The sequence below is a fragment of the Pleurodeles waltl genome, chromosome 6 (assembly GCF_031143425.1).
Source record: "Pleurodeles waltl isolate 20211129_DDA chromosome 6, aPleWal1.hap1.20221129, whole genome shotgun sequence".
In the NCBI taxonomy this organism is placed as follows: domain Eukaryota; kingdom Metazoa; phylum Chordata; class Amphibia; order Caudata; family Salamandridae; genus Pleurodeles; species Pleurodeles waltl.
The window spans coordinates 713,538,342-713,564,409 of NC_090445.1; the positions used below are offsets into that span (position 1 = coordinate 713,538,342).

At 46.6% G+C, this 26,068-nt stretch overlaps 1 protein-coding gene across 1 annotated transcript in view; it reads left to right on the forward strand.

The window, feature by feature from the left end:
- The window catches only part of NSMCE4A (NSE4 homolog A, SMC5-SMC6 complex component), a 115,080-nt gene that overhangs the window by 15,951 nt on the left and 73,061 nt on the right, over positions 1–26,068 (forward strand). The window contains exon 4 of the mRNA XM_069239193.1: positions 23,652–23,818. Within this exon, the coding sequence (XP_069095294.1) occupies positions 23,652–23,818 (167 nt within the window). The remainder of the gene's footprint in view (positions 1–23,651; positions 23,819–26,068) is intronic.

Consider the following 26,068-nt stretch of genomic DNA (forward strand, 5'->3'; position numbering starts at 1 on the left):
CCTACGTTCCCCACCACAGCTCATCAGTTCACCCTGCCCATATGATCATTCCGTGATATAAGTGCCAGTTTCAAACTCTTGCCCAACCCTACTGCAAAAAACGCTATGGCTCCCTTTACCATTTGCACAACAAACTAGCTCTCTTTGCCAAAGGAAGCACCATGCTCAGGATTGGCCTAAACACATTTCCAAATCACTTCTTTGCCCTAGCTGTCTTCTCAAACTGTGCATTGAAACCAGAATCCTCCCATCTCAGCATGTGGGTATAATTCTATACCCTGAGTACCTTTTATATTTACTTCATTCTACCATTGTCCTACGTTCAGTATTACTAGACTGCCAACTCCTCTTCCACAAAATTGATCCCTACACTATAATCATTTAGCCAGTGATGTGCTCTATTTGAAGTGTTCTGCCTTCTTACCCCACTTTTCAATCCTTTGTTTGTCTCCTCCTGGAATCATAATCCGACTGTCTCAATTCTGTGGTTGTCCTACCTCTTTAAAAAAGAAAACGTCTGAAACATGTTTTCAGTTCCACCCTATATCTTAACTCCCTTGTTCCTCATGAGTTGCCTGTCTACCCAGAATCTTCACAACTCACAACAGTCTGGCTTTCTCATATTCCATTCTGAGAGAACTATCCATTTTCTCCTACATCTCCTTTCTCAGTCTGTCGACGGCCGCTCCTACCATTACATTCTTACCTCTTAAAGCACTGCAGGCACAGCACTTGAGTGACTTGTTTATTTCCCAGACAGCACTTTCTACCTTTGTGCTCCACTTCCTCTCCACCTTCTTTCCTTCCAGTTGATGGTTTCTGTGGTTGAATCCTGGCCCTCCTCATGTTTTACCTTCATACAGCCTTTTTCTGTGGCCTGTCCTCCTTCAGTTTCCTCCACCTTGATGAATCAGAAATATTCTGCTCCTTTTCCTCCCTTATACGCCACCATTAAATGCTAATCTCGGACTGTTCCCAACTCATCTTCTTACATAAGGTTCCTCCTCACCTACTGAATTTCCTGTCCCCTCTGCCAAGATCCTTCTGGTGGGCTTGATTCTGCTATGAGGGTTAAGACATTTATTTACTGATACAACAGTTAACTGGTAGCTTCCGAACAGTATTCATTCTCGACACTAAAGTAATCAAATTCACTATAGGAACGGTGTTCTGCCTTCTAACTACGCACACCCAACTCACTTTTAGATAGCCAGAAAGCTGGCTGTCAGCCAGGCACAGTTCCCAGAACAAATACCTCCTCTAATCAGTGACAAATAGCATTGTGACTGGCTTAAAAGGAAGACTGTAACATTGAGTAGTAGTGCATGATGTTCTTTGACAAGTGTTTGTGGAGTTTGCTTCTTTCTTCCAAATCTGGAGTTACAGCCATCTGCAGGGAGACCAAGATCTTGATTTGAGATATATATATATATATATATATATATATATATATATATTTATTATTATTTTTTTGATGAGACAATTCTAGGAGCTTGGAGATATATATATATATTTTTTGTGCTTGTTGGATCTTGCCTATGTCAAGTATGAGCATGTTGTGAGCAGTAATATATGTCTTTGATATGAAGGACTCCTTCCAGTAGAGGGAAGATGTGAAGCAAGGTTAAGGGTGACGCAGCAGAGTTTAGTGTATGAATATTGGTAAATGTGTTTTTAGAATTGATCTGTAAACTGAATTGTGAAAAACTGCATCCTGGTTAGGAGGAATGTGTGCTCTGCAGATTCAGAAAGACAAGTTTGATAAAAAAAATTCTGAAGGATTGGTGGTTGGTATAGATGCCGTTTTATTTTTGTGGAGTGCATTCCAAAGTCAGGCAGTGTAGCTGTTTGTCAGAAGAGCTTTTGAACTGCGCATGGATGTATTGTTGCATTTTGTTTTGTCACAGAGATATTTGGAGTCCTTCACATTGTTGAATTTTGGTTGCTCTGCAGGGTCTTCCTCAATTGCTTGAGTAATGCCTGTGTAGTTAACTTACTAAATCAGTCCAAGGAACCCAGTCACCTTGGAAAATCTTTTGAACCTAGTCACCTTGGAAAATCTTTTTTTCTGTTATCCATATATGGATACGTGTAAGGATATTACCTCTAAATATCATTAACTTCTTTGCCCTGATGAAGACAAACAAAGGGTCTAAGCAATATTTAAAATAAAAACATTGTTACGTTTGAACTGTATGAAATACTTTGCTTGGCTTGGATTCTTTTCATGTAGGACACCACTGTTTAGAGACACCTCTAGTCTTGGCTGTAGTTGATAAACAGATCTGGCAGCCATTAGTTTTCATTGTTTTATCATTGTTTCCAAAATGTTATAAACACTTGTGATATACTGAGCACTGCACTGTCATACACTAATTTCTGATACGGTGGCACCTTATTGAAATTGTAGATGGTTGGCTAGTGCTTCATGTTGTTGTGGAAGAGGCTATGTTGTCTGATGTGGTTGTCCTGTTTCTAAACTCTTTGATGATCCTTAAGATTTCATTAGAAGTTAGAAGGGTCCCTAATTTCAGCATGGCCCTGTCTGACTTGGTGTGCTAGTTTTTGGTACACTATTTGCATTGTCTCGAAAATCTCAGTGTTCCTATCTTTTAAGAAGTGATAATGTGTGATATAGAGCAATACATTTTTAATCCATGATTAGAATGTCTGTGGACATGCAAAATTAATCTGATGCTCAAATAGTGTCAACCGTACTTCGACATTCTTCATCCAGTTGGTGGCAAGTCTTAGGGGGAATCAGAGAGACCATGTTCCTGCTGGTTTCAGCTGGTTTTAATTTATGATGAATTCAATTACATAGCAGTAACTCTAGTTAAATGAGTAAGGTGTCGGAATGTTCACTTTCTTATGGTCAACAAGCAAGTTGACTGTTTATGCTCCTCTTGATCAGATTGCTTCTCTGTAATCACAGCAGAACAATCATTTAGGACTTAAGTTGGGAAGCGTTGTATCCCCAGCCATTGCACCTCTACATTCTTTAATGGGGTAAGGCAAGACTGTCATCCAAGATTATTTATCAAAGTATTAGAAGTGAGTGGTGTGTTCCACGATCTGCTTGCTAGTTGAGTATCTGCTTAGTAGTTAATGATATGCTTGCTAGGTGATGATCTTTACTTCCACTAGATAGCAGTATTTTCTTTTTTAATATTAGGTGGAGTTTAGTATCAGCACAATTGAGCAGCCCAGTCTACCTCACACAGAGGTGCTGAAATGGCCAAGAAAACCCATTTGTAGGTGTCCCCTACCAGACAGCCCAAGCTGTCTGGTTGTGGAAAGGCATTTTGTCAGCTTGCAGTGCGCTTTTAACTTATCCATTACGTACGATTGTCTGTCTTTATTGTCTTTTTAGTTTGCTTGCTTTTAAATGGTTCAACTGTGTGGCCTTTCCTTCCTGTTCTTGTGTTTCTTGTATTTGGTGTATGGTGTCATTACTAGTGTCTTTCCACTGCTTACATTTCAGGCACTCCTTTTTTCTTTTTGAATGTCACTCCACGAGAGTGCATGTGTTTGCCAGCTGTCTCCCTTGTGTACTTCACTACTCTTCACCCCTGCCACACTTCATGTTGCTCTCCCTCGCCCATATGCTTCCTTCTGCCTCCCTCTGCTTTGCGCTCGCAGTTGTGCAGTTCTCCCCACCCCTGTGGTGCTTTCTTGCTCTCTAGAGTGCTGTTGTTGCCTCCAAATAAGCCCTCCACTTTCCCCACATTTTTTTAATATATATTCTTATTTTCTTTTTCTTTTTTTCGGGCAAGTAGGGACAGACAGAAAATTGCTGGTGAACCACCTGACTTGAAAACACTTCTGCGCTACTTTATTTTAAAATGTATAGAGCCATCTTGCATCAGTAAATAGAAACAAAACAAGCATTTACAATGCATCGGGTCTCGCGTTTGCTCATGTTAGAGCTGATCATGTTGTAAACTCCTAATCCGACTTTTAACCTATCGGGCAAAAGTGCATTTATGTACATAACCCGAAAAAGTGAAATCAAGTAGTAAAGCGCTCGACTTCTGCCAAGCGAGATCGGGCTCGTAAATTAGAGAAAAAAAAGTCCACGAGCCCGATGGAAAACAGCGAGCATCGCATGTTTTCTGTACTTTGTCGCTGCGCTGGAGGAGGGCTAATGAAAGCAAGCAGATTTTATTAGGGAAGCCCACCAACCAATAAAAAACACTGATGTGAAGTTGACAGGGCTCCGAGCTCTTTTATAAATACAAAAGAGTCTCCCTGCTAAACGCATGCGCGAGCGCATGCAACGCAGGCTCGACCCTAAAAATGACTCCCACTTCATTCTGCGAGTGCGCATGCTCTGCGTGAGCCTACAAAAGAGCACAGCAGTAGGAAACTTTTCTGCAATGAGACGTTCCATTCCCAAGGTCCTGGGGCAGTGTTAAATAACACTAGGCTGGAGGCAAGTCTGTTGAGTAGTTTCGTTTCATTAAAATAAAGAGCTACTAAAGGCAGCATTTTGCTGTTCGATTTTGTGCTGATGGTGTATTTTTCTGGTGAAGATGCCTGTAATCTCTCACCTAGTGCGAATGTTTTGTTTGTTTGAAAAACACTTAATGGTTTAATGACCCCGGTATTAAGAGGGAGTAGGCATGTAGTTGCCTCTGCACAAGACTCATTTCAGCGCCTACACCACTTCCCTGGCAGTTACTGCTTGCTTCACGAAAGTGAATCTTCCTTGCTAGGAGCGAGGTGTTCCGTTGAAAGTAACAACCATGCTGCGTTTCACTTCACATGGAGGCAGATTCTGGGTAGTGCTGAAAAAAATGAAGACGGGGGTTACTTTACAGGTCAAGCACTGAGGACGAAAGATCAATATTAGACATATCCGAAAAGAATGCCATGGTTTACTACTTTATTAGTGCATATATTTACTATTTTTTTTGCACCATTTCTTGACTGTGCTCTTTCTGATTGCCTCTAGGTTTCTTACAGTTAGGTTCCCCATTGTGACCGTGTTCAAATATAATTTGATGCCCTTGAGCACAATGTCGAGGGCAACACTCCTACCCAAATCTATCCAACCTTTTTTGGAAAGGAAGCAACATAACACATTTTATTATGCTTATAAACGTTTTAAAAAACCATGGCAAACAGTTTGGGAAACATGAAGGTACATGATTTTGTTTTTATCTTTCTGTTAGTGAAGACTAGTTAAATAAAAACACCTGGCTCACTTTGCCCTCCACTATATGTCAAATCTAAAATAAAAATTAATGAGGGATAGAAAAGGAGCGCATATAATAAATTGAAAAGTACTCCAGGATCTTCATACCAGAGATGTGTCAAACCGTGCACCACCACGTGTTGCACAGTGCACCTTTACCCACAGTTCACATAGGGCGTGCCCCAACAGTGGCATAAATCATCATCATCATCACACATAGCACCAATACACACACAGAACGGTGCACCATAACCAACTGTGTAGTGTGTGGGTGCTCTGGTGGAGGCAGGGCTAAATCATGCCAAGTTTAGTGTTACAGTAGAGTAACTTCTTCACGTATGTAGCCTCACTTGTTTTGCCACCCCCAGAGTAAGCTGGGAGGGGAGCAGGATCCTGGAGAGACTGGCTAAGAAGAGGTCGTCAGAAAATGGTAATGTAGTTAAAATGTTATAAGAGTGCAAATCAGACAACCTGTCTACTCCAGAGCAAGGGGCACTAAGCTAGCTCCTGTTGTCATGCATGAAAACGCACAATATACGGAAAAATGGAGAGAGGCAAAGAAATGTAAACTTAAAAAAAAATCTTCTGTTCAGAAAGGGTAGTTAAGAGTTGTGACAGGCATGGTGGCGGTGTGCCTGTAAAAGACTTTGGCCCTCATTACAACCCTGGTGGACGTGTTAAAGCGGCGGTAAAACTGCCAACAGGCCGGCGGGAAAACATTTGCAATTACGACCGTCGCGGAAACCGCCAACAAAGACAGCCACTTTAACACTCCGACCGCCACGGCGGTACAAACAAACAGCGCAGCGGTCACCGCCAACAGACAGGCGGAAGACAATGTACCGCTCACACTATTATGACAGGCCAATCCGCCACCTTTTCTGGGGCGGATTCACCGCGGATAAAAACATGGCGGAAACAGGAATTTCTAAGGGAAAATGCTCACCTCTACACACTCCACGATGACACCATGGACCCGGAACTCCAAATTCTACCTGCGATAGTCTCCTGCTCCTGTACCAGGAGCACGAACGCTGGCGGCGAAGACCACGGTGAGTACTGCACCTACGACACAGGGGAGGGGGGAGGCAAAAAACAGGGACACACACACACGCAACACCCTCACCCACTACAACACACAGACTAATACATATATATATACATCATAGTTACACCCCCCGGAAGAATGCAAAGACCAAAGGAAATAATTGTAACCATTGTAATCTATTAAAATACAGTACTATAAAATATATATACACTATAAACAAATATATACACCAATAATACAAGTCCAGGTATTGCACCATTTATAGTCCGTGGACCACTGGGCCCAAAATGCATGGGCGAGGCCCACACTCGATACCAGATCAAAACAGAGAGAACACTGCAGGGGCATCAGATAGAAATACAACAGGCACCTCAGGGGGAGGGGAAGGGGGGCACCTCAGCCGGATGAGTGCACAACGCCAGATCCACGAGGGGGCTCCATGCCCACTGTTCAATCCTGGGGAGTGCAAAGCCACAGTCTCTCAAGTCTCTACAGTGGGTGGTTTGCCCACTGTTCAATCCTGGGGAGTGCAAAGCCACAGTCTCTCAAGTCTCTACAGTGGGTGGTTTGCCCACTGTTCAATCCTGGGGAGTGCAAAGCCACAGTCTCTCAAGTCTCTACAGTGGGTGGTTTGCCCACTGTTCAATACTGGGGAGTGCAAAGGCACAGTCTCTCAAGTCTCTACAGTGGGTGGTTTGCCCACTGTTCAAAACTGGGGAGTGCAAAGCCACAGTCTCTGAAGTTGCTAACAGTCTCCACTGGTTCTGGAGGGGGGCTGGTGCCCAGAGTGCTTCATCCTGTTAAGGACAGAGGTAGTGGATGGATGTCTCCACTGGTTCTGGAGGGGGATTGGTGCCCAGAGTGCATCATCCTGTTAAGGACAGAGGTAGTGGATGTATCTCTCCACTGGTTCTGGAGGGGGACTGGTGCCCAGAGTGCCTCACTCACCCCGTGACGGTCCCAGTTGCGTCAGTGCCCCTGCCGCTCATGGGCTAGCGGTGCTTGATTTGGCGGTGCCCTGTTCAGCGGTGCTTGAGTTGGCGGCGCCCTGTTCAGCGGTGCTTGAGTTGGCGGCGCCCTGTTCAGCGGTGCTTGAGTTGGCGGCGCCCTGTTCAGCCGTGCTTGAGTTGGCGGCGCCCTGTTCAGCCGTGCTTGAGTTGGCGGCGCCCTGTTCAGCCGTGCTTGAGTTGGCGGCGCCCTGTTCAGCCGTGCTTGTGCTGGCGGTCCTTCATGGCCCAGCGGGCTTGTGCTGGCGGTCCTTCATGGCCCAGCGGGCTTGTGCTGGCGGTCCTTCATGGCCCGACTGGATGGGGCTGGCGGTGTCCTCCTGGGCAGCTGGGCTGGGGCTGGCGGTGTCCTCCTGGGCAGCTGGGCTGGGGCTGGCGGTGGCCTCCTGGGCAGCTGGGCTGGGGCTGGCGGTGGCCTCCTGGGCAGCTGGGCTGGGGCTGGCGGTGGCCTCCTGGGCAGCTGGGCTGGGGCTGGCGGTGGCCTCCTGGGCAGCTGGGCTGGGGCTGGCAGGGCCCTCCTGGGCAGCGGGGATGATGGCGGTCTTCTCAGCCGTGCTGCTCTTCCCAGACTTGCTGGGTTTCTTGTGGCCCTTCCCCACCATTGGAGGTGTCACAGCTGAGTCCACACTCAAACCGGGACCCCTGGGAGCGGCTGTGGTGGCTGGAGTCTTCCCCCTCTCCCGCTGGGCACTGGCCAACTTCTGATGCTTCACAGGGGGGGGACTGGCTGTGCTGTGGCTCCGTGCCACACTGGCTGTCCTGGTGGCCAGTGCACTCCACATACCTGTGACTACAGGCACCACTGGTCCCGGAGATGTTGTGGCTGAGGTGCTAGTTCGAGACCTATGAGATGGACGGGGTGGGGAGGTGTGGGAAAAAGGTCAAGGCTGGACAGGAAAAGTTTTTTGGACACACTGGGACGGGTAGCTGGAGGGGGTTTGGGAGTGGAGGAAGAGGTGGTGGTAGTAGGAAGTGTACGTTTGGTGACTTTGGGTGCAGGTGCATGCGCTGGAGGCTGTCGTGAGGTGGATGGCTGTTGGGTGAGTGTGTGCCTGCGTTTGTGTATCTTGGGAGGGGGCGTCACAGACACACTGGGAGAGGACACAGGGGACGTGTGAATGGTAGTGGGGGTGGTGACTGCACGTGAGCGGGGTGTGCTGGTGGGTGTGCTGGTGAGGAACGTAGTGGCTGAAGAGGTAGTGCATGCAGGTGTGTGTGTGTAGACGAGACTGGGAGGGAGACGACGAGGAGGGGGACACAGTGGAGGCAGTGGATGTTGGTGTGTCTGCATGTGTGTGATGCTTGCGAGAGTGCCTGTGGGATGTGTGGTGCTTATGTTTGCCTGAGCTTCCCTTGTGTGGTGAGGTGTGTGCAGGCTGGTCTGATGGTGTGCTTGGGATAGGCAGAGGTACAGGGGATTGGGTCTGGGTGGAGGAAGTTGGAGGGGGGAGGCTAGACACAGGGACAATGGCTGCCATCCGTGCTGAGGCCAGAGTTTGAAAGGCTTAGTGAAGGGCCGCCTGACCAGAATGAATGCCGTCCAGGAATGCATTAGTTTGTTGCAACTGCCTTTCTACACCCTGGATGGCATTCAAAATGGTAGACTGCCCAACAGTGAGTGACCTGAAGAGGTCAATGGCCTCCTCACTGAGGGCAGCAGGGGTGACTGGGGCAGGGCCTGAGGTGCCTGGGGCGAAGGTGATGCCCATCCTCCTGGGTGAGCGGGCACGGGGCGAAGGCTGAGGGGCTGCTGGGAGGGCGGTGCTGGTAGGGGGGGTGGCGGCTGTACCTGTAGATGCGGGGGGCACAGATGTTGCCGCCACCACAAGGGAGCTCCCATCAGAGGATGAGTCCGTGTCGCTGGTGTCAGCTCCTGTCCCTGCCGTGGAGCTCCCCTGGCCCTCCGTCCCACTGGTGAATTCAGAGCCCGTATTGTGGCCCTCCATGGCCATGTGGGATGCAGCTCCCTCGTGCTCCGGTGCCACTGCTCCTCTGCCTGATGATGCTAATGCACACAAGAACAGGGAAACCACAAAAGGGGGAGGGGGAACAGAATAAAGACATGTTGAGTGCATGGATTACCGCTACCGTTGGCGGACAAGACAGACACAGAAGCCCCCTGCACTACGCCGCACACTTGGGCTCTACAGTGCAATTCCTGGGAAATGGCCTTCAAGGCTATGGACGACATCTGCACACATAGATAACACAGGGCCATGAATAGCTGTACTTGGCACTCTACAGAGGTGGGGGGGGGGGGGGCCACAGGGCCATGCCTTACGGAGGGGCCTAGCCTACTGAACTCGCCCTGGCCTAGGGAAACCCACAGCCCTCCTCCCCCACCCAGACAACTCCACTGCGCGCAAAGTCAGCTGAATGAGAGTGTACTCACCCCCTTGTGTCTGCTGTGATGCCCTCAAGCGCCCATCCAACTCCTGGTAGGCCACCGCCAGGATCCTGAACATCAGGGAGGTCATGGTTCGACGGGCACCCCTCACACGTTGGGAGGCCATCCCCAGCTGAGCCTCTGCCGTCTTCTTGCTCCAGCGGTGAATGTCCTCCCATCTTTTCCGGCAGTGGGTGCTCAGTCTGTGGTAGACCCCCAGGGTCTGGACGTCCTTGGCGATGGCACGCCAAATATCTTTCTTCTGGTGGGCACTGACCTACATGAAATGTACAGGGGAAGAAGAGAAGTCATTACCAACTGCACCGTCAAAGTGAGTGGCTCCCATCCCTCCCCTTGCCATGTGGCACATGCACCCACTGTCTTTCATGCACGCAGAACTCTGCCCCCTTCCTTCTTACATCCAGCCCTCTCCACACAGGCATAGCCCATACAACATGCTCCCTGTGTACTTACCTGTTTGTCTGGAGGACCGTAGAGTAGCGTGTACTGGGGGAGGACCCCATCAACGAGCTTCTCCAACTCCTCTGATGTGAAGGCAGGGGCCATTTCCCCAGACGCACGAGCCATTGTCTATTCCAGAATGAGGTCACAGCAGCACTTGCAGTGTAGGTCCTCTCCTGTCGAAGATCAGGCATTGAGTGATTCAACAGATAGAAAATGGTGGTCACGTCCGCGGCGGTGCGAACCATCACCGCCGGCGTACATAGTCATTGGCTCCTGGGACCCATAGGGTCCAATGTTAACCAATGCAGCATTGCGCCGCGGTCTCCGACCGCCTACCGTGACGGTGTACAACGCCAGCGCAGTTACCTCACATCCCATTGTCCCACTTTACAGGTCAGGCAGCCGCCATTTCAGGGGCCCACATGGCCTAATTTTCAACTGCGTCACACATACCTAGGCCTAGACTCAACACACATACAGGCCACTTTTTGAGTATGAATGGTGTTCTGTGTAAGCTGTGGGTACGTACCTCTGAGTTGTTTGACTCTGTGGTCGTTGTTGTCTTTCATAGGCACCGTCCGCGGGGACATGTGAGGAGATAGCGGCATCCTCCGGTGTACCGACCGCTGGTGGACCTGTCGACAATGGAGGAAAGACATTTGATCATCAACTACAGGTTTGACCGTGCCACAATCCAGGAACTGTGTACCCAGTTCGAGCCAGACCTGATGTCAGCAATCCGCCATCCCACAGGAATCCCCCCTCAAGTGCAGGTGCTATCAGTGCTCCATTTCCTTGCAAGTGGGTCTTTTTAAACAACTGTGGCCATGGCATCAGGGATGTCCCAGCCTATGTTTTCCAACGTATTGTCCAGAGTGTTGTCTGCCCTGCTGAAACACATGCGGAGCTACATCGTTTTCCCTCAGGTGGAGGATTTGCCTACAGTGAAAGGTGACTTCTATGCCCTTGGCCATATCCCCAACATCATAGGTGCCATTGATGGGACCCATGTGGCTTTGGTCCCCCCCCCCCCCCCCCCCCCACAGGAGTGAACAGGTGTACAGAAACCGGAAGAGTTATCATTCGATGAATGTACAGATGGTATGTTTGGCAGACCAGTACTTCTCCCATGTGAATGCCATGTTCCCTGGCTCAGTGCATGACGCCTACATCCTGCGGAATAGCAGCATCCCTTATGTGATGGGTGAACTCCAGAGGCACCGTGTGTGGCTATTAGGTGAGCCCCTGGAAGCAAGACAGTGGGAATGGTTGTCTGTGGTTATCCCTACAGGTTAGTGTGTGTCTAACAGTTGTCCCTCGCCATTTGCAGGTGAGTCTGGTTACCCCAACCTGTCATGGCTACTGACCCCAGAGAGGAATCCTAGGACCAGGGCAGAGGAACGCTACAATGAGGCCCATGGGCGAACTAGGAGGGTGATCGAGCGGACCTTTGGCCTCCTGAAGGCCAGGTTCCGGTGCCTCCACATGGCAGGTGGATCCCTATTCTACTCACCTTTGTGTGCCAGATCATCGTGGCCTGCTGTATGCTTCACTACTTGGCTTTGCGAAGACAGGTGCCTTTTCTGCAGGTGGATGGTCCAGATGGCGGTGTTGTGGCAGCTGTGGAGCCTGTGGACAGTGATGAGGATGAAGCAGAGGAAGAAGACATGCAGAACAGGGACTCAGTGATCCAGCAATTTTTCCAGTGAAATAGAGGTGAGAATACATTCCTGCCTACTACATGTACTTTTACACTACTGCCTCTCTACTGTCGTTTTCACCCAGTGTATGGTCACTGAGTTGTCACTTTCCCTTACGGTTTCACAGATGTGGGTCCCAACGTGTGTCATCTGCTTAGATTCCTCATGGACTAGAGCTGTGTGACATAGGTATGTTGACATTACTATTTCAAGAACATTTTGTCACTGTAAATGCAAATACACTATTTCAAAATCACAGACAGACTCCAGATCGTTTTGAGCTTTAGGTGTGTATATTTAAATGCAAAATATTGGAGGGGGGAGTTAAATGGTGATGGGTGATGGCGGAGGAGTGTCCATGGCAGAGTCCAGTCTATTAGTCTCAAAGGTGCATTGCCCATATGGACATAGGAAGTGGAGCTGGGGCAGTTTAATTATGGACAGGGTGACAAAGTGGGACAGTGGGATGACAATCAGGGTGGTCTCATTTCTTGGCGGGGTCTTGGGATCGTGCTCTGTCTTGTTCCTGGATCTCAGGGACCGTTTGCGGGGTGGTTCTCCGTCTGCAGGGGGTGGGGTGCTGGTGTGGTGGTCCTGTGGCAGGGCGTCCTGTCCACTAGCGCCGGCAGAGGTGGTGGGCAGTTAATTGTCCATGCTAGTGTCAGGGGCCCCTTGGAGTGCCACAGTGTCCCTCCTGGTGTTAAGTAGTTCCTTCAGCACCCCTACGATGGTGATGGTGCCCAGGGTGGAGCTGATGGTTATGAGTTCCTCCCTGAAGCCCATATACTGTTCCTCCTGCATGCGCTGGGTTTCCTGAAACTTGGCCAGTACCGTTGCCATCGTCTCCTGGGAGTGGTGGTATGCTCCCATGATGGAGGAGAGGGCCTTGTGGAGAGTGGGCTCCCTTGGCCTGTCCACCCCCTGTCGCACAGCAGCCCTCCCAGTTCCCCTGTGTTCCTGTGCCTCCGTCCCCTGGACCGTGTGCCCACTGCCACTGCCCTCAGGTCCCTGTTGTTGTTGGGGTGGTGGGTTATCCTGGGTTCGCTGTAGTGGTGGACACGCAGCTGATTGACGTGTCCTGGGGATGGAGGTATGGGCCCGCTGGGTGGGTGCTGTGCTGGTGTTTCCAGAGGGGGGAAGGTGTGTGGTGACCTGTGACTGGGTGAGGGGAATCGACTGTCCCGAGGTCCCCGATGGGCCGGGCTGGTCATCTAGATCCAGTTGGACAGAGGTGCTGTCATCACTGTGGGCCTCTTCTGTGGGTGGAGTGGACATGTCTGGACCCTCCTGTCGGTGACCCTAGGGGTAGGGGTCCTGCAGGGGTGGAAAGGCATGATTATTGCATCTGTGTGTGGCATGGTGTGCAATGGGTGGGTGACCGTGTACCCCAGTGCTGGCATTCCTGTGTGGGAGCTTGTGTGATGATGGTTTAGGGGGGTGTATGGGTATGTGCAGTGGGCATGTTTTAGTGATGGGTGTCCATGCTTTGTTATTGCATGCAGGGCTTGGTGTTGGGATGTGTGGTTTGTGATATTGGTACATTTGTGAGGAGTTGGAGTGATAGGGGTGAGGGCAAGGGTGGGGGTATGTGATAGCATGCAGGTAGGGTGGGGGATGTAATAGTTAAGATTTGACTTACCAGAGTCCATTCCTCCACCAACTCCTGCGAGGCCCTCAGGATGCAGAATCGCCAAGACCTGCTCCTCCCATGTTGTTAGTTGTGGGGGAGGAGGTGGGGGGTCCACCGCCAGTCCGCTGAACCACCAGGTGGTGTCTTGAGACCACGGAACACACCTTCCTCCATAGGTCGTTCCACCTTTTCCTGATGTCCTCCTGATTTCTTGGGTGCTGTCCCACTGCGTTGACCCTATCCACTATTCTTCGCCATAGCTCCATCTTCCTTGCAATTGAGGTGTGCTGCACCTGTGATCCAAATAGCTGTGGCTCTACCCGGACGATTTCCTCCACCATGAGCCTGAGCTGCTCCTCCGAGAACCTCGGGTGTCTTTGCGGTGCCATGGGGTGGTGTAGGTGATGTGTGGGGTGGTGTGTGTGGTGATAAGTGTGGTGATATGTAGTGGTGTGTTGTGTGAGGTGTATGGAACTTGTGTGGGTGATGGTGTTATGTGCCTGTGGATGCTGTTGTACTTGCTGGTGGTGTATCTCTCTGTGCTTCGTTCTCAATTTTTATCGTAGGGGTGTGTGTGTGTTTCATATTGTATTGGGTGTGTGGGAGTGGTGTGTGTATGTGTATCAGGTGTGTGTATTTCGAATTGTCCAATGTGGCTGTGTTTTGTAAAAGTGTGTGTATTTTGAGCGCGGCGGTGTGTACCGCCAATGGAATACCGCGGTTGAAAGACCGCCGCGTGGATTTGTGTGTCGTGATAGTGTGGGCGTATTTCTGTTGGCGTGACGGTGTTGGTTTTGTTTTCGCCAGTTTATCACTGACCTTTGGTGTGGCGGACTTGTGTGGGTGTCTGAGTTTTGGCGGGTTCCGAGATGTGGGTCATAATAGCTGTGGCAGAATTCCACAGCCGCAGCGGTGTGTTGACGGTCTTCTGCACGGCGGTAAGCGCCTTTTACCGCCAATGTTGTAATGACCGCCTTCGTCTAGCTGAACTTGACATACTGCATGTTTATGCTTGGGTGCAATATCATGCAACAAGCAAACATTAGATTTTTTTTTTCCTCCGTGATGTCCCACAGTGGTCTGTGATGTTCTGCAGGTGTGGTGGTGCTTTGTGAAATACCAGCAGTGGGGATTACGCTGACTTTTCTGAAAGGAGTTACTGCTCAAATGTAATATAAATTGTATTATGACCTTTGGTTATTTTAAGCAAGATAACACAGTAGGTTTTGCCCATGATGCATAGGCCTATCTATAATTGGCAAATAATAGGAGTGCTTCCCGGCACGGATACCGCAGCCTTTTATTCTCTCCGACAGCAAAATCAGTGAGTCTGAGTTTTCGAATACAGATTTAAAGCAATTAGTGGCATGTTTGCAAGATGAAAGGCCAGAGTGATGGCAATGCATTATTTTCTACTCCGGCATTTTGGTAACAACCAATATATTTTATTGGTATGGGTATGTTTCTTGAATGGTACACGTGTGTCCCTCTGTAAGCAGTGCTCAACTGCCTGTATATCTGGAGTCCTGACTTTATTTTGGCCCTGGCATCATTCTAACTTCAATATGTGTACAGAGTTTCACTGAACACAAGGGTTCTCGCCAGACTAAGCATGTTTGAAGTGTAGTGCCAAATCACTGCACCTCAGCCTGATTCCTACTATTCCAGATTATTATACACTGGGCAACTCAGAATAAGGAGAACACTAGGGGAATGGCAGGGGGGGAGGGGGTGGGCAGAGAGTGAGCACCTACAGGAGATGGTGACCTGGATCACACATGTACTGTAGTATTTAGTACATCCTGTGACTGCTTGCCGTTGCTAACCTGACTTTTCAGTGCAGAAGTGTTGTACTTGGCCAAGTTTGAAGAACCCTAGTAAAATGGGTCTCGACACATCAGTGGCAAATGATCTCATCTCCCATGGCAGAGGCCTTGTAGCTCTTGCCAGCCACCTGGGCCCTCTGAACAGTCTGAAAACTGTCTTGTCAAGCAACCTATGTTTTAGTCCTGCAATTGCAGAAGTGTTGTATATTTCATAGTTGGCGCAACAGGCACCCAACAATACCCAGCCATATACGCACCATTAGAGCTGTATATAGGGGCATTATGGCCTGTGCCACTTGCCTAGCCAAAGCAGTGTAGAAAATACATTCATGAGGGGCTATAAGAAGCATAGAAACCTGTAAGGGACAGATGTAGTGTAACAGCTTACAACATTAGACTTTATGTACAATAATTGCATGTGTATAAGCAAGCCAGAGCAGATGGTGATGGCGACAGTCTCACGCCTCATGTCAGCATCTGAGGTACCCACACCTTGTCTGCAGTCTCACAGCACTCAGTAAGTTTGACTGCTGTGTAAGAGCATACTTCAGGGACTGATGTAAAGAGTTGTTGCTAAAACCAGACAAATAAGAGAACAACTAGGAGGAACAATTCCTAACATCAGTCAAGGTGGGCCCTCCATGTGTATCCGAGAGCATGGCATACCTTAAGAGCAGTCTCTGCACGGAGACCAGAAACAGAAGAGGCACTGTTGAGGGGTTAAACAGGTAGCAGGCACCATGACATGTAAATTTCACAACAAACAAAATGTAAGAACATGATAAAGACTTTAAAATATTAAGTGCTTCCTTGATGTATGGACGTTTCGGTTTAGTACATTAGATCACAACATTACATTGACATTTATTTGAAGTGACAGCTTATAAACATGATCTTTGAAACGTTTCTGAGTACTTTTTCCTGAAAGCTCTGTGTGTGAAAAAAACAAACCAGTTGTCTGGTGTCCCTTATGTCATGACCAATGTTCTTTTTATGGATTGTGGAACAATACAGGCTATTGAAGAATGTACTAGTGATGGTTTTTTGCAGGTTCCATCATGAACTCAATTACTTGAAATTGCTCTCAACTGTCACAATCAAGTAGATTGATTTGACTTGGATCACACAGTTTACTCACGGGGGAAGCTCAAATTTGAACCCAGGTTTCCTAGTTACATGCTGCGCAATGAGGCCACAGATTAGATTAACTTTTTTTTTCTCACTCCTACTTCACACCAGAGGATAGTGTTTTTGTACAGTTCTGACAGATAAATAGTGCGTTGTCTTAAATAAATACAAATCACACTATGTAAAAAATAAAATAAAGGGAAATAATGAAAGTAAGGGAAAACAGGACACCATAGCGAATATCCCAAAACTTTCTCAGCTTCTACACAGCTATTCAACACTGTCGAACTGCAGCAAAAGAAAGAAAAACATTTTCTGTAACTATTTTGTTGATCTTTCACCGACAAGTAAGCACATCTCGCACATCCGCAACGGAAAAATATAAAATAATTCACGTTAAATTAATCAGTGGGAAATGCACTACTTTATTATATGAAACCTCTGTTGGTTAATGCGATCACTGCAGATGTCTTTGTGTGCAACCAGATAATTGAATCCTGGTTGGTGCAGTAGCAAATAGTGTTTTTATAGTGCTACAAGGTCCCAACCTGTGACAGAAAGCACTGTGAACGTGGAATACATTATTGTAAATGTGTATTACACACAGCATAAGAAAGGCTTCTACAAATTGTGCAAAAATAGGTTTAAAATACAAAAAGGTACTTCAAGAGCATAGACTGTAGTAATAACGTGACTGTACTTGGTGCAAACATTTTTTTATAACTGTCCATTAAAAGCAGACCCTGTGAAGGCTCACCTGGTAGTACCCTTACATAACCTTCAAAAAGAATACATCTTTGTAATCAGAAGCTTTGTGTGACCCCCATCAATTAATGCCTTCACCTACTTTTAAGTAGCCTTTTTACATTTGTAAATGAACCAGTTGCTGACATTTACATTTATTTTAGGCAACTGGTAAGATGGATTGTTTCTTGTTTACCTGTCAGTACCTCCCTGTACCTCCTTCAGCCTCACAGCACAGGATACTACCTCCCTTTTAAACTGAGGCACTTTAGCTGTCAGAAGAAATGCTAAAATTACTGACAAATACCATTTGTTGAAACATCAGTCAAGGACATTAGGGCTAATCTATGGAAAGGCTATGCACGGGTGGTCATTTTAAGCTGCGTGCACAACTCTAGGAGAAGATTACATCATCTGTGTATAGCCTGTTGGCTTATTTTTTTACAGCAAATTCAGAGCCTAAATGCAATCACCCAAGAATCTCTATCTGATATATTCCATATCACTTCTAAAGCACAGTAAAGCACAAAGCAAACCAACCTGATTACTGCCAATATTTGGTATGCTTATAATGTAGAACCTACACTACTGGCTCCTAGGGATCTGGAATGTTTAGTTTGAAGCTGAAACCAATCGAGGCAGTGATGGAGCGGATAGGGTCCTGTTTCGTGTTAAACCTCAAATAAATTTGCCTGTAATCTTCCATGTGAAATAGCTAATTTCAGCACTAGCGATGAGGATGGGATACAGACCCATGCAATAAAGTCTCCAAATCTTAACTTTAAAATAACATAAAAATGACAAAAATCCAGTATAGGGAACCAGAGTTATGAATATCTGAAGATTAAATAAAAGAAAATGTGCTTTCTAGTGGTTAGAAATCAGTAGTGCCAACTGGGGGAATCTGGTCACGCTTGAATGGGACAAAGTCAAAGTGTGAGGCTGACTGAGATAGAGCCCTTCTAAGATAGACTGAGCAGGAGGCCTCAGTCAAAATGTAACCTTCGCACTTAGAAACTTTCCTGGTGTTTTTCTCTTGACACTGTGTGGACCTCCTCAGAAAGCCGATTTCAATGAGAAGTAGTCTGACTGCTTTTCCACAAGACCTCGGTCAAATCGTGGAAGTCTGGAGCGCCGGAGCTTTCAGCTGGACGAACCTGAAATCATGGGTGGGTCACTTTGAAGGTAGTCTGCCTGACTCACAACGGCGAGTTGTCCACGTATGGAGCTTTTTCCGAAAGTTGCTCCAAACTTCTTCCTGAAGTTCCTCCTGAGGGTTCAAAGGTTCCAAAAACACATCCAATGGTACAGAAGCTCTGAGATGGTCCTTGGAAGTTTTGGACTACAAATCCCACAATGCACCTGGCCAGATCCTTAAAAGTCCACTGGATGCACTCCAGGCTGGGCTGCTTTTGTGATACTTGGTGCAGGCAAGCTCTGTTAACCTGTTGCTTTCAGGGAGTCCTCTCTGGAGTTCCTTTTGAAGCCAGGCAAAGTCATAGGTCTGTTGTTCCAGTGTGCAACAGGAGCATTCTTCAGTGTGCAGTCCGTTGGGTTACAGACCAGGGTTCCAGCAGTGCCGTCCTCCTTCTTTTTGTTTCAGGCAGCAGATCTGAGTTGCAATGCAGATCAGCCACTTTTGTTCATTTTATCTTTGGGAACAACCAGGTGGGCACCCTCGTCCAGTGAGCTGGAGGGTGGGACCCAAAAGCATGAGAGCTTCCTCCAAGGCGTGGCATTTCCTTTTCCCATAAAGCACTGCACTTTCAAAATTCCAAGATGGACGATTTTTCTCCAGAGGAACAAGACCTGCCCTACTGGTGTGGCTCATTTCCATTAACGCTCCCCTTCTGGACATTTGCAAATTCCTTTCCTGGGCCTGAATCTATCTGGGTTACAGGGTGAGAGGGCATGCCTGGCTCTCGTTCCTTTTTGTCCTGCTGCCTTTGAAGTCCAATTTGATTAACCAGTCCACTTCCTGGCCTGCTAACCTCCCCCCATCAGATAACCTCTGCTCAGTGCAGGACACTTCACCTCCTCAAAGCAGCCTTCCTAATCTTATTAAGGCTGACTAATCATGAGAGTCCGCTAGCAGGCTGGAATTTGGCTTACAGAAAAGAAAGTCTTATAACGTATTTTCTTTATTAGTTATGATAAATTCAGCAGTGGCAAGTTGTTCGATTTTTCATTACCATTCATTTGAGTCCTTTCATAACACGTTTGGCTCCCTCCTGGCAATAGTTATGGTAAATATTCCCATGTTAGCCTATGGAGCTAAGTATCTACAATTAGGAAACTGAAAGTGCAGTTTTTCCCCTCACCAGGGAATATAAAACATCTTTTATAATGTCCCTGCTTATAGCTACATGGCACCCCACCTCTGAGGTATCTCGGGGAGACTTTAGGGGTGACTTGTATGAAAAAATAAGGTAGACTATCACTTTGGAAGTACCTTTAATTTCCAAAGTCGAATCTGCACACATTCTAATTTTTAAAGACAGTCTGCCAGGCAGGGCTGGCTTTTGAGAATGACAGCAGGCAACACAGTAGTGCACAACCAGTGTAGGAAATCTACTGAGCCTGTAAACTTCCCTGCACTGTTACATACTAGGGACATATAGGTAGTTTAAATCCCCCTTGCTCTGTTATCTACTTTGGACTTACAGGGGTCTTTCATTGCCAATTGTAATTGTACCATTTTACCATATACCTTTTATTTAGAGCGCTCAGTTAACAACAGTATCCGTCAGAAACATTGGGGTAAACATGCTAAAAGTATGACTTTCTCACAATATGTGTATACATTTTGCTTTGTTTTATAAGGTGGAGGTGTGGGGTGTGCTAAGAATTTGAAACCAGCTGTACTAGTTGCTAGGGATCTTTAATGTTTAAATTGAAGCTGCAACCGACGATCAAAGAAGTGGTGGTGTTGGAGTGGGGTCCTGTTTCCTCCCATCTCAGTTGTCTACTTGCCACACATTTGAACCAGTAAATGCAATTGTGGTTTTCAGCCTTTAAAAAGAGAGTTGTGAGTAGGCTACTTGAAAGAAAAAACCCAGCCCTGACTAAAATGAAAACATGTATGGCTAAAAGGCATTGGCAAAGCCAAAATGCCCCAAAGGCGGGAGCTATTGACTTTGCCAATGCTTGTTTGTCTTTGACAGAATAAAAATACATTTGGATTGTGGATCTTCTCTTCCTCCTCTGTCAGTCACCTTTCTCTCAGCATCCATAAGAGGCAGATCGGGGGCTGTGGGATGAGAAGTGCTGTGACACTTTTTTTTCCCCCGTAAAAACTGACAAAGCCATTAAACCCAAGGGCTTAACTTTTCAAAGTGAAAATAAATCCAGAATGGATGGGGTGTCCCCACCCAGAATTCGTTTGCAAACCCACCAGTCTTTCATGCACAGATGCCTTAATGCTCCCCTGGGCTGCCTCATGGTGAGGTGTCAAGTTATGCAGGCTTTTTGCATTTTGGTTATCCATGTTCTAAAAATGCAAAAAAAACGGTGATGCTGGCTAGCCCCTCCTCTGCCGCACACAGGCGAGTTTAGAGAATCTCAAAAGCTACTAGAGGGATTTTTTAAAACTTTTACACAGTAATATTATCTGTGTTGTTGAAATTCCGCTGTGGCGTCAGGTGTGCGCTGTGAAGTTTAGTTAAGTATTATTGCTCAGAAAAAAGGTCCTTAATTGCCTCAAGAAGCACCATGGATTGCAGACTGATCTCCGGATAAGACTAGGCAGGGCCTGCTTCCTACTGATAATCTTAAACTGGCTTCTGCTGAGAAGGGTGTCATGGATGGTCGGTCACCTGTCCCTCAAAGCACGCAGCCTCCTCTTACTTCCCCCATCCATCAATCTCCCAGACTTTCTAGATCTGCTATGTTACTATTACAGTTAGAAAATATCTCCGCTTGGATCAACTTAGTTTGACACATGTTTTCACCTAATTATCATTCTACATTTGCACTGATGATGGGAAGCATAAGAAACACTGCTTTGTGTGTGTGTGTGTGTGTGTGAGAGAGAGAGAGAGAGTGGAACAGTGAATTGCTGGTGAGAAACAAGGTGAGAAGGAACAAGGTAAAGGCAGTTAAGTGTGTAGGGCAAGTAAGTGGGCGTTTCATCTAGAGGGGAGTATGAGTGCGTTTGAGTGAGAATGCTACTGTAAGAGTAGGGTAGGGGAACTGAAAGAATCTTTGAGAGAAGGTTTTGACACTAAAAAACGTGAAAGGGAGATGGTGATATTTCATGTTCCTTTATCACATGACATGACGGTCAGGAAAAGTAGTATGTGCTTTGGTGAGCTTGAAGGAAGTGAGAAGAATGGGGAGGGTAAGGTATCAGAATGGGCAGAAATGGGTATGTTTGAATGAAAAACAAGATAGGACTTTATGTGAGCTATGGAATGGGAGGAGGAGGAGTGACTAGGTAACTTATGAGGTTGGCTCGTTTACGAAGAGCAATGAAGATAAATGATAAATTTGTTTAAGATGGCAGATATGAGTCTTTGGAGAAAGAGTGCAGCAGTTTTTATGGGAATAGAATACTAGGTGAATACCTAGGCTACACCAGCAGGGGTGTCATATTCCCAGTGCAAGTAGCAAATGTGACCCCATTGCTACAATGAGCAGCACAGAAAAAAGTACCTCTAACTCGGGTGGCAAATATGTTTGTGCTAGGCCTGGGTGCTTTAGGGGGAAATGGAATTAGTAGAGAGGAGGAATGAAGAATAAAGGGAACCCCTTCCCTTTTGCGACTGCAGCAACACCTAGGAGTTGTCGGTAAAATATCAGTGTTTTGTGAACTGAAACATTAACACAGGCAATAAGAGTTAGCAGTTATGAGGTGCTGTCACTCACTATTTCCCCAAACACACTTACCAGGAATTGGAAATTCATTAACACCCTGTCCCTGCAATCCATCAGGAGCAAACATCAACATCGGTTAAATGGATTCTTATAATGCATATTGACTGGGTGAACTCGAATGATACACAGCCACATCTAATTTTTGTTTAATGCACTGCTTGCATACCACCTTAGAGATGATTTCGATAAATCTTAAGACAGTGTAAGCATATAAAAGTGCAAGTGTCAAAACAAAGCAGTCTACAGATAGGCATGGGTGGCAGAGTGAACCTTATGCATCAAGGAGGCATGCACTCTGAATCTCTTTTGGTGGCTCCTACATACCTTCTTCTGGCCTCCGAAAGGCCACTAATACATGTTCTGTAGGAAGTAGTTAAACCCCAAAGGACTAGTGACACATTCTATGATAGTCAGCTTTGGTTTAAGGTTCCAAGAGCCTATTTGAGGGGTTTGACATGCCTCATTCAAGAGGCAGGTCTTTACAGTTCTCTTGAAGACCTGCTTCCTGGGCATTTTCCTCACATATGGGTTCAAGGTCTTCTAGAGTCGAAAGCCCAATAAACTGATAGGTCTGCCTGTGTAGGTTAATTATTGCTTGAGTGACCAATTTTGCATTTCTCCACAGACGTGTAGGTTCTGCAGGTACTTGAGACTGTTCCTTTATAGTCTTTGTACACCATGCACAGTATTTTGCATGTCATCCTTTAATCCACTAGGATTCTGTGGGGCTCTTTCAAAGCTGGCATAGTTGTGTTCAGATCTACGTAGCTTTCATCAATCATGCTACCTGATTCTGTAACCTTCGAAGCTTCCGAATTTCATGCAACAAAATTCTGGTGAATGCATGTTCTGTATTGCAAAAACCACTGGAACAGCAATATTGGGACACAGCTGCACAAGTGTTAATGCTTAGAGTATAAGGATACAGCACTCTACCTCCCAATGGTCCTATTGCTCAGAAATCATATACGAAATATCAAAATCCATACATAAAAGAGATTGCTAAGGTAGTCCACGAAATTTCCTTGAGTGTTTAAAAAGTCAAATAATGGTAGAACATTTCTCATAAGTCTTATGGTATAAAAATAGCATTTCCAATGAATTGGGAGCCATGATATTGTGTTTCAATCCAGAATTGTATCTTTATTCCTGTATATGTCGAAGGTTCATTTACGGATTGATAACTGGGTCTTTCATTCTTGCTTGTTGAACAATATGCAGAAGTCTCCAGTGTGATACCTACCTAAAAATGAATAAAAGTGCCCTTAACATCTGTCTGTTCACTACTATAATGTTTGAACTCCCAGTTGACCGTAAATAGTTTGGTTTCTCCTAGGACAGTGGTTCCCAACCTGTGGTCCGAGGACTCCTGGGGGTCAGCGAAGCCTCCTCAGGGGGTCCGTGACTGCTTAGAAAATTTAATAATATTAACAGATTAGGTCCCCAGCTTTCAGTAATGACTCATTGGAGGGGGGGGGGCGGGGGGGTCCCCAGATTCCATTATTGATTCAGTGGGGGTCCTCTGGTTCCTGTACTGATCAAATGGGGGTCCACAGAAGTCAAAAGGTTGGGAACTGCTGTCCTAGGGCTTGCATGATGTAAATATTTTAATTTTTCTCCTCATCCCTTTTTTCATTTGAAGTTGAAGTTCATGGGCCTGAACCGTCTGGAAAGCGGAGGGAAAGGAGGCAGTGGAAACGACAGTGAAGATGAAGGCTTATCAGGAGGATTTCTACCAAGTGATGCCTGGCAGAAACTGGGCAGGGAAGCAGAGAAGCACTTCCGGAGGGCACCAGCGTTCCACTACATGTAAGTGTACAGCATAGTAAGGTGTTTGCGTATGGTGGGGACTTTCAAAGTTTCTTGTGGATAGCTTCTTTTCCTAGTTGCACTGCGTTTTGGAAGTCCTTTTTGCTAAGGACCATGAGGCACAGTTTTGGAATGATACCCTTTTCTCTAGCTGATTAAAATTGAGTTTATGTATTTGCAGAACACCTTTATCGAAAATAGGCTGTTATTTTTGGAATATTCAATCGAACTGATTTTTTTGAGAAAAGTGATTTCAGTTTAGGTCATTGTTAAAAATTAGGTTTCTGGCTGGCAGAAGTATGAGCCCTTTCTAAGCAGGAACCATAGTCCTAGTCAATGTAAGTCACAAACACACCCTACAGTAACCTGTGCTCTCTCTCTGGTAGCTTGGCACAGAGCAGTCAGGCTTAACTTAAGAGGCAATGTGTAAGGTATTTTTGCAACATTTCAAACAGTGAAAGCACCACACGAAAAAAATAAAACACGTGGTTAGAAAAGTAGAGCTTAATTTAGTAAATAAAACAATAACCAAAAAGACAAACATCTGATAAGTAGAACTTGAACTATGAATTTTTAAAGAATAAACTGTAAACTAAAAGCAATAAGCGCCTGTTTGGGGTATCTTGTCGCGCTGGACCGGGCCAAAGCCAAAAGTTCAGGCAGACCACGATGGAATGTGGCCTGGATACAGGAACCTTCTTGGGTCAGCTGAACAAAAGTACCTTGAGCCTGGTTCCGTCAACATTAAGGAAGATGCAGGTTACAGTCGAGGTGATGTCAGTTTCGATCTTGCAACAGAAGAAAATGTGTTGGTTTTCTCCATGCAAAGTCAGTGAAGCTTCATGTCCAAGGGGATGCGCTGGTTCTGAATGCGATACGCTGGTTCTGAATGTGATGACCTGCTCCTGCTTCTCCATCAGAGGATGCGTCGATTCAGAGTGTGATGCACTGGTTCTGAATGCGATGCACCGGGCTCAGTCCCTGCAAAGGCAAAGATGTGCTAGTTCTGAACCTTGCAACGGTGAAGATGTGCTGGTTCCGATAAGGTTGCATGGTATCGGTAGAAGGAAGCACCTTAAGCTTTTCACTTTCAGGCGTCTGGGATGGCACCACATGTTAGGGCAGACTCACAGATGGCAGAGTCCAGGTGCAGTAGCAGTAGGTCTAGAAGCCTTTTATACCCCTGAGACTTCAGAAAACAGGAGACCAGTCAGTTTGCCCTTCACTGGGTTGGAGAGAAGCAGGTCCAGTTCTTCTCACTCCGAGGTAAGAGGGTTGGTTAGCACAGCAAAGCAGGAGTCCAATAGAGTGGCTGTCCTCTTGGCAGCACAGCAGTCCTCCTTCTTGTCAGAGTATCAACAGGTCAAGAAGTGTACTGTGCTGGTGGTTTCAGAGGTCCAGGACTTATACCCATTTTTGCCTTTGAAGTGGGGAAGGATTCAAAGACTTGCCTTTTGAAGTGCACAGAGTCCCTGCTCTTCCTGCCCTGGCTCCAGACTCAATCCAGGGGGGTATGCAGCCATTTGTATGGGGACAGGACACAACCTATTCCTCTGTGAGACTGTGCTTATCTCTGCGCCCCCTCCCCCGCAAGCCAGTTAACTGCCCATTGAGGCCCATCAAGTCACACCTAATCTCCCATTGTGTGTGGTTGTCTAGAGGGAATGCACAAAGCACAGCTTTCACCCACTCCAGATATGATCAGAGACCAGCAGCAGGCACCAGATAGATGAAGTAAGAAAATGCCAACTTTCTAAAAGTGGCATTTTCAGAATTGCAATTTAAAATCCTAAGTCACCACAAGTTGTGATTTTAAATAGTGATTCCAGAGACACCAAACTTGATAAGTCTATCTCTTCATAATTAGAAGTGACACAAATTTTAATATGACAACCCCAATGTTATCCTATGGGGGGGATAGGCCTAGCAGCAGAGTTTTTTTTTTTTTTTTTAAAGAATTCTTCACTCCCAGAACATGTAAAACCTAAAATTACATGAATGTCCTGCTTTTTAAATACATTGCACCCTGCCCTCTGGGCTGTTCAGGGCCTGTCCAATGGATGTCTTGTATGTATTAAAAAGGAAAGGTTTGAGCCTGGTGAAAGGATTATTTTGCCAGCTCAACCTGACAGTTTAAAACTGCACGCACAGGCTCTGCAGTGGCATGTCTGAGACATGGTTAAGGGGCTACCTAAATGCGTGGCACAATCAGTGCTGCAGGCCCACTAGTAACATTTATTTTACAGGCCC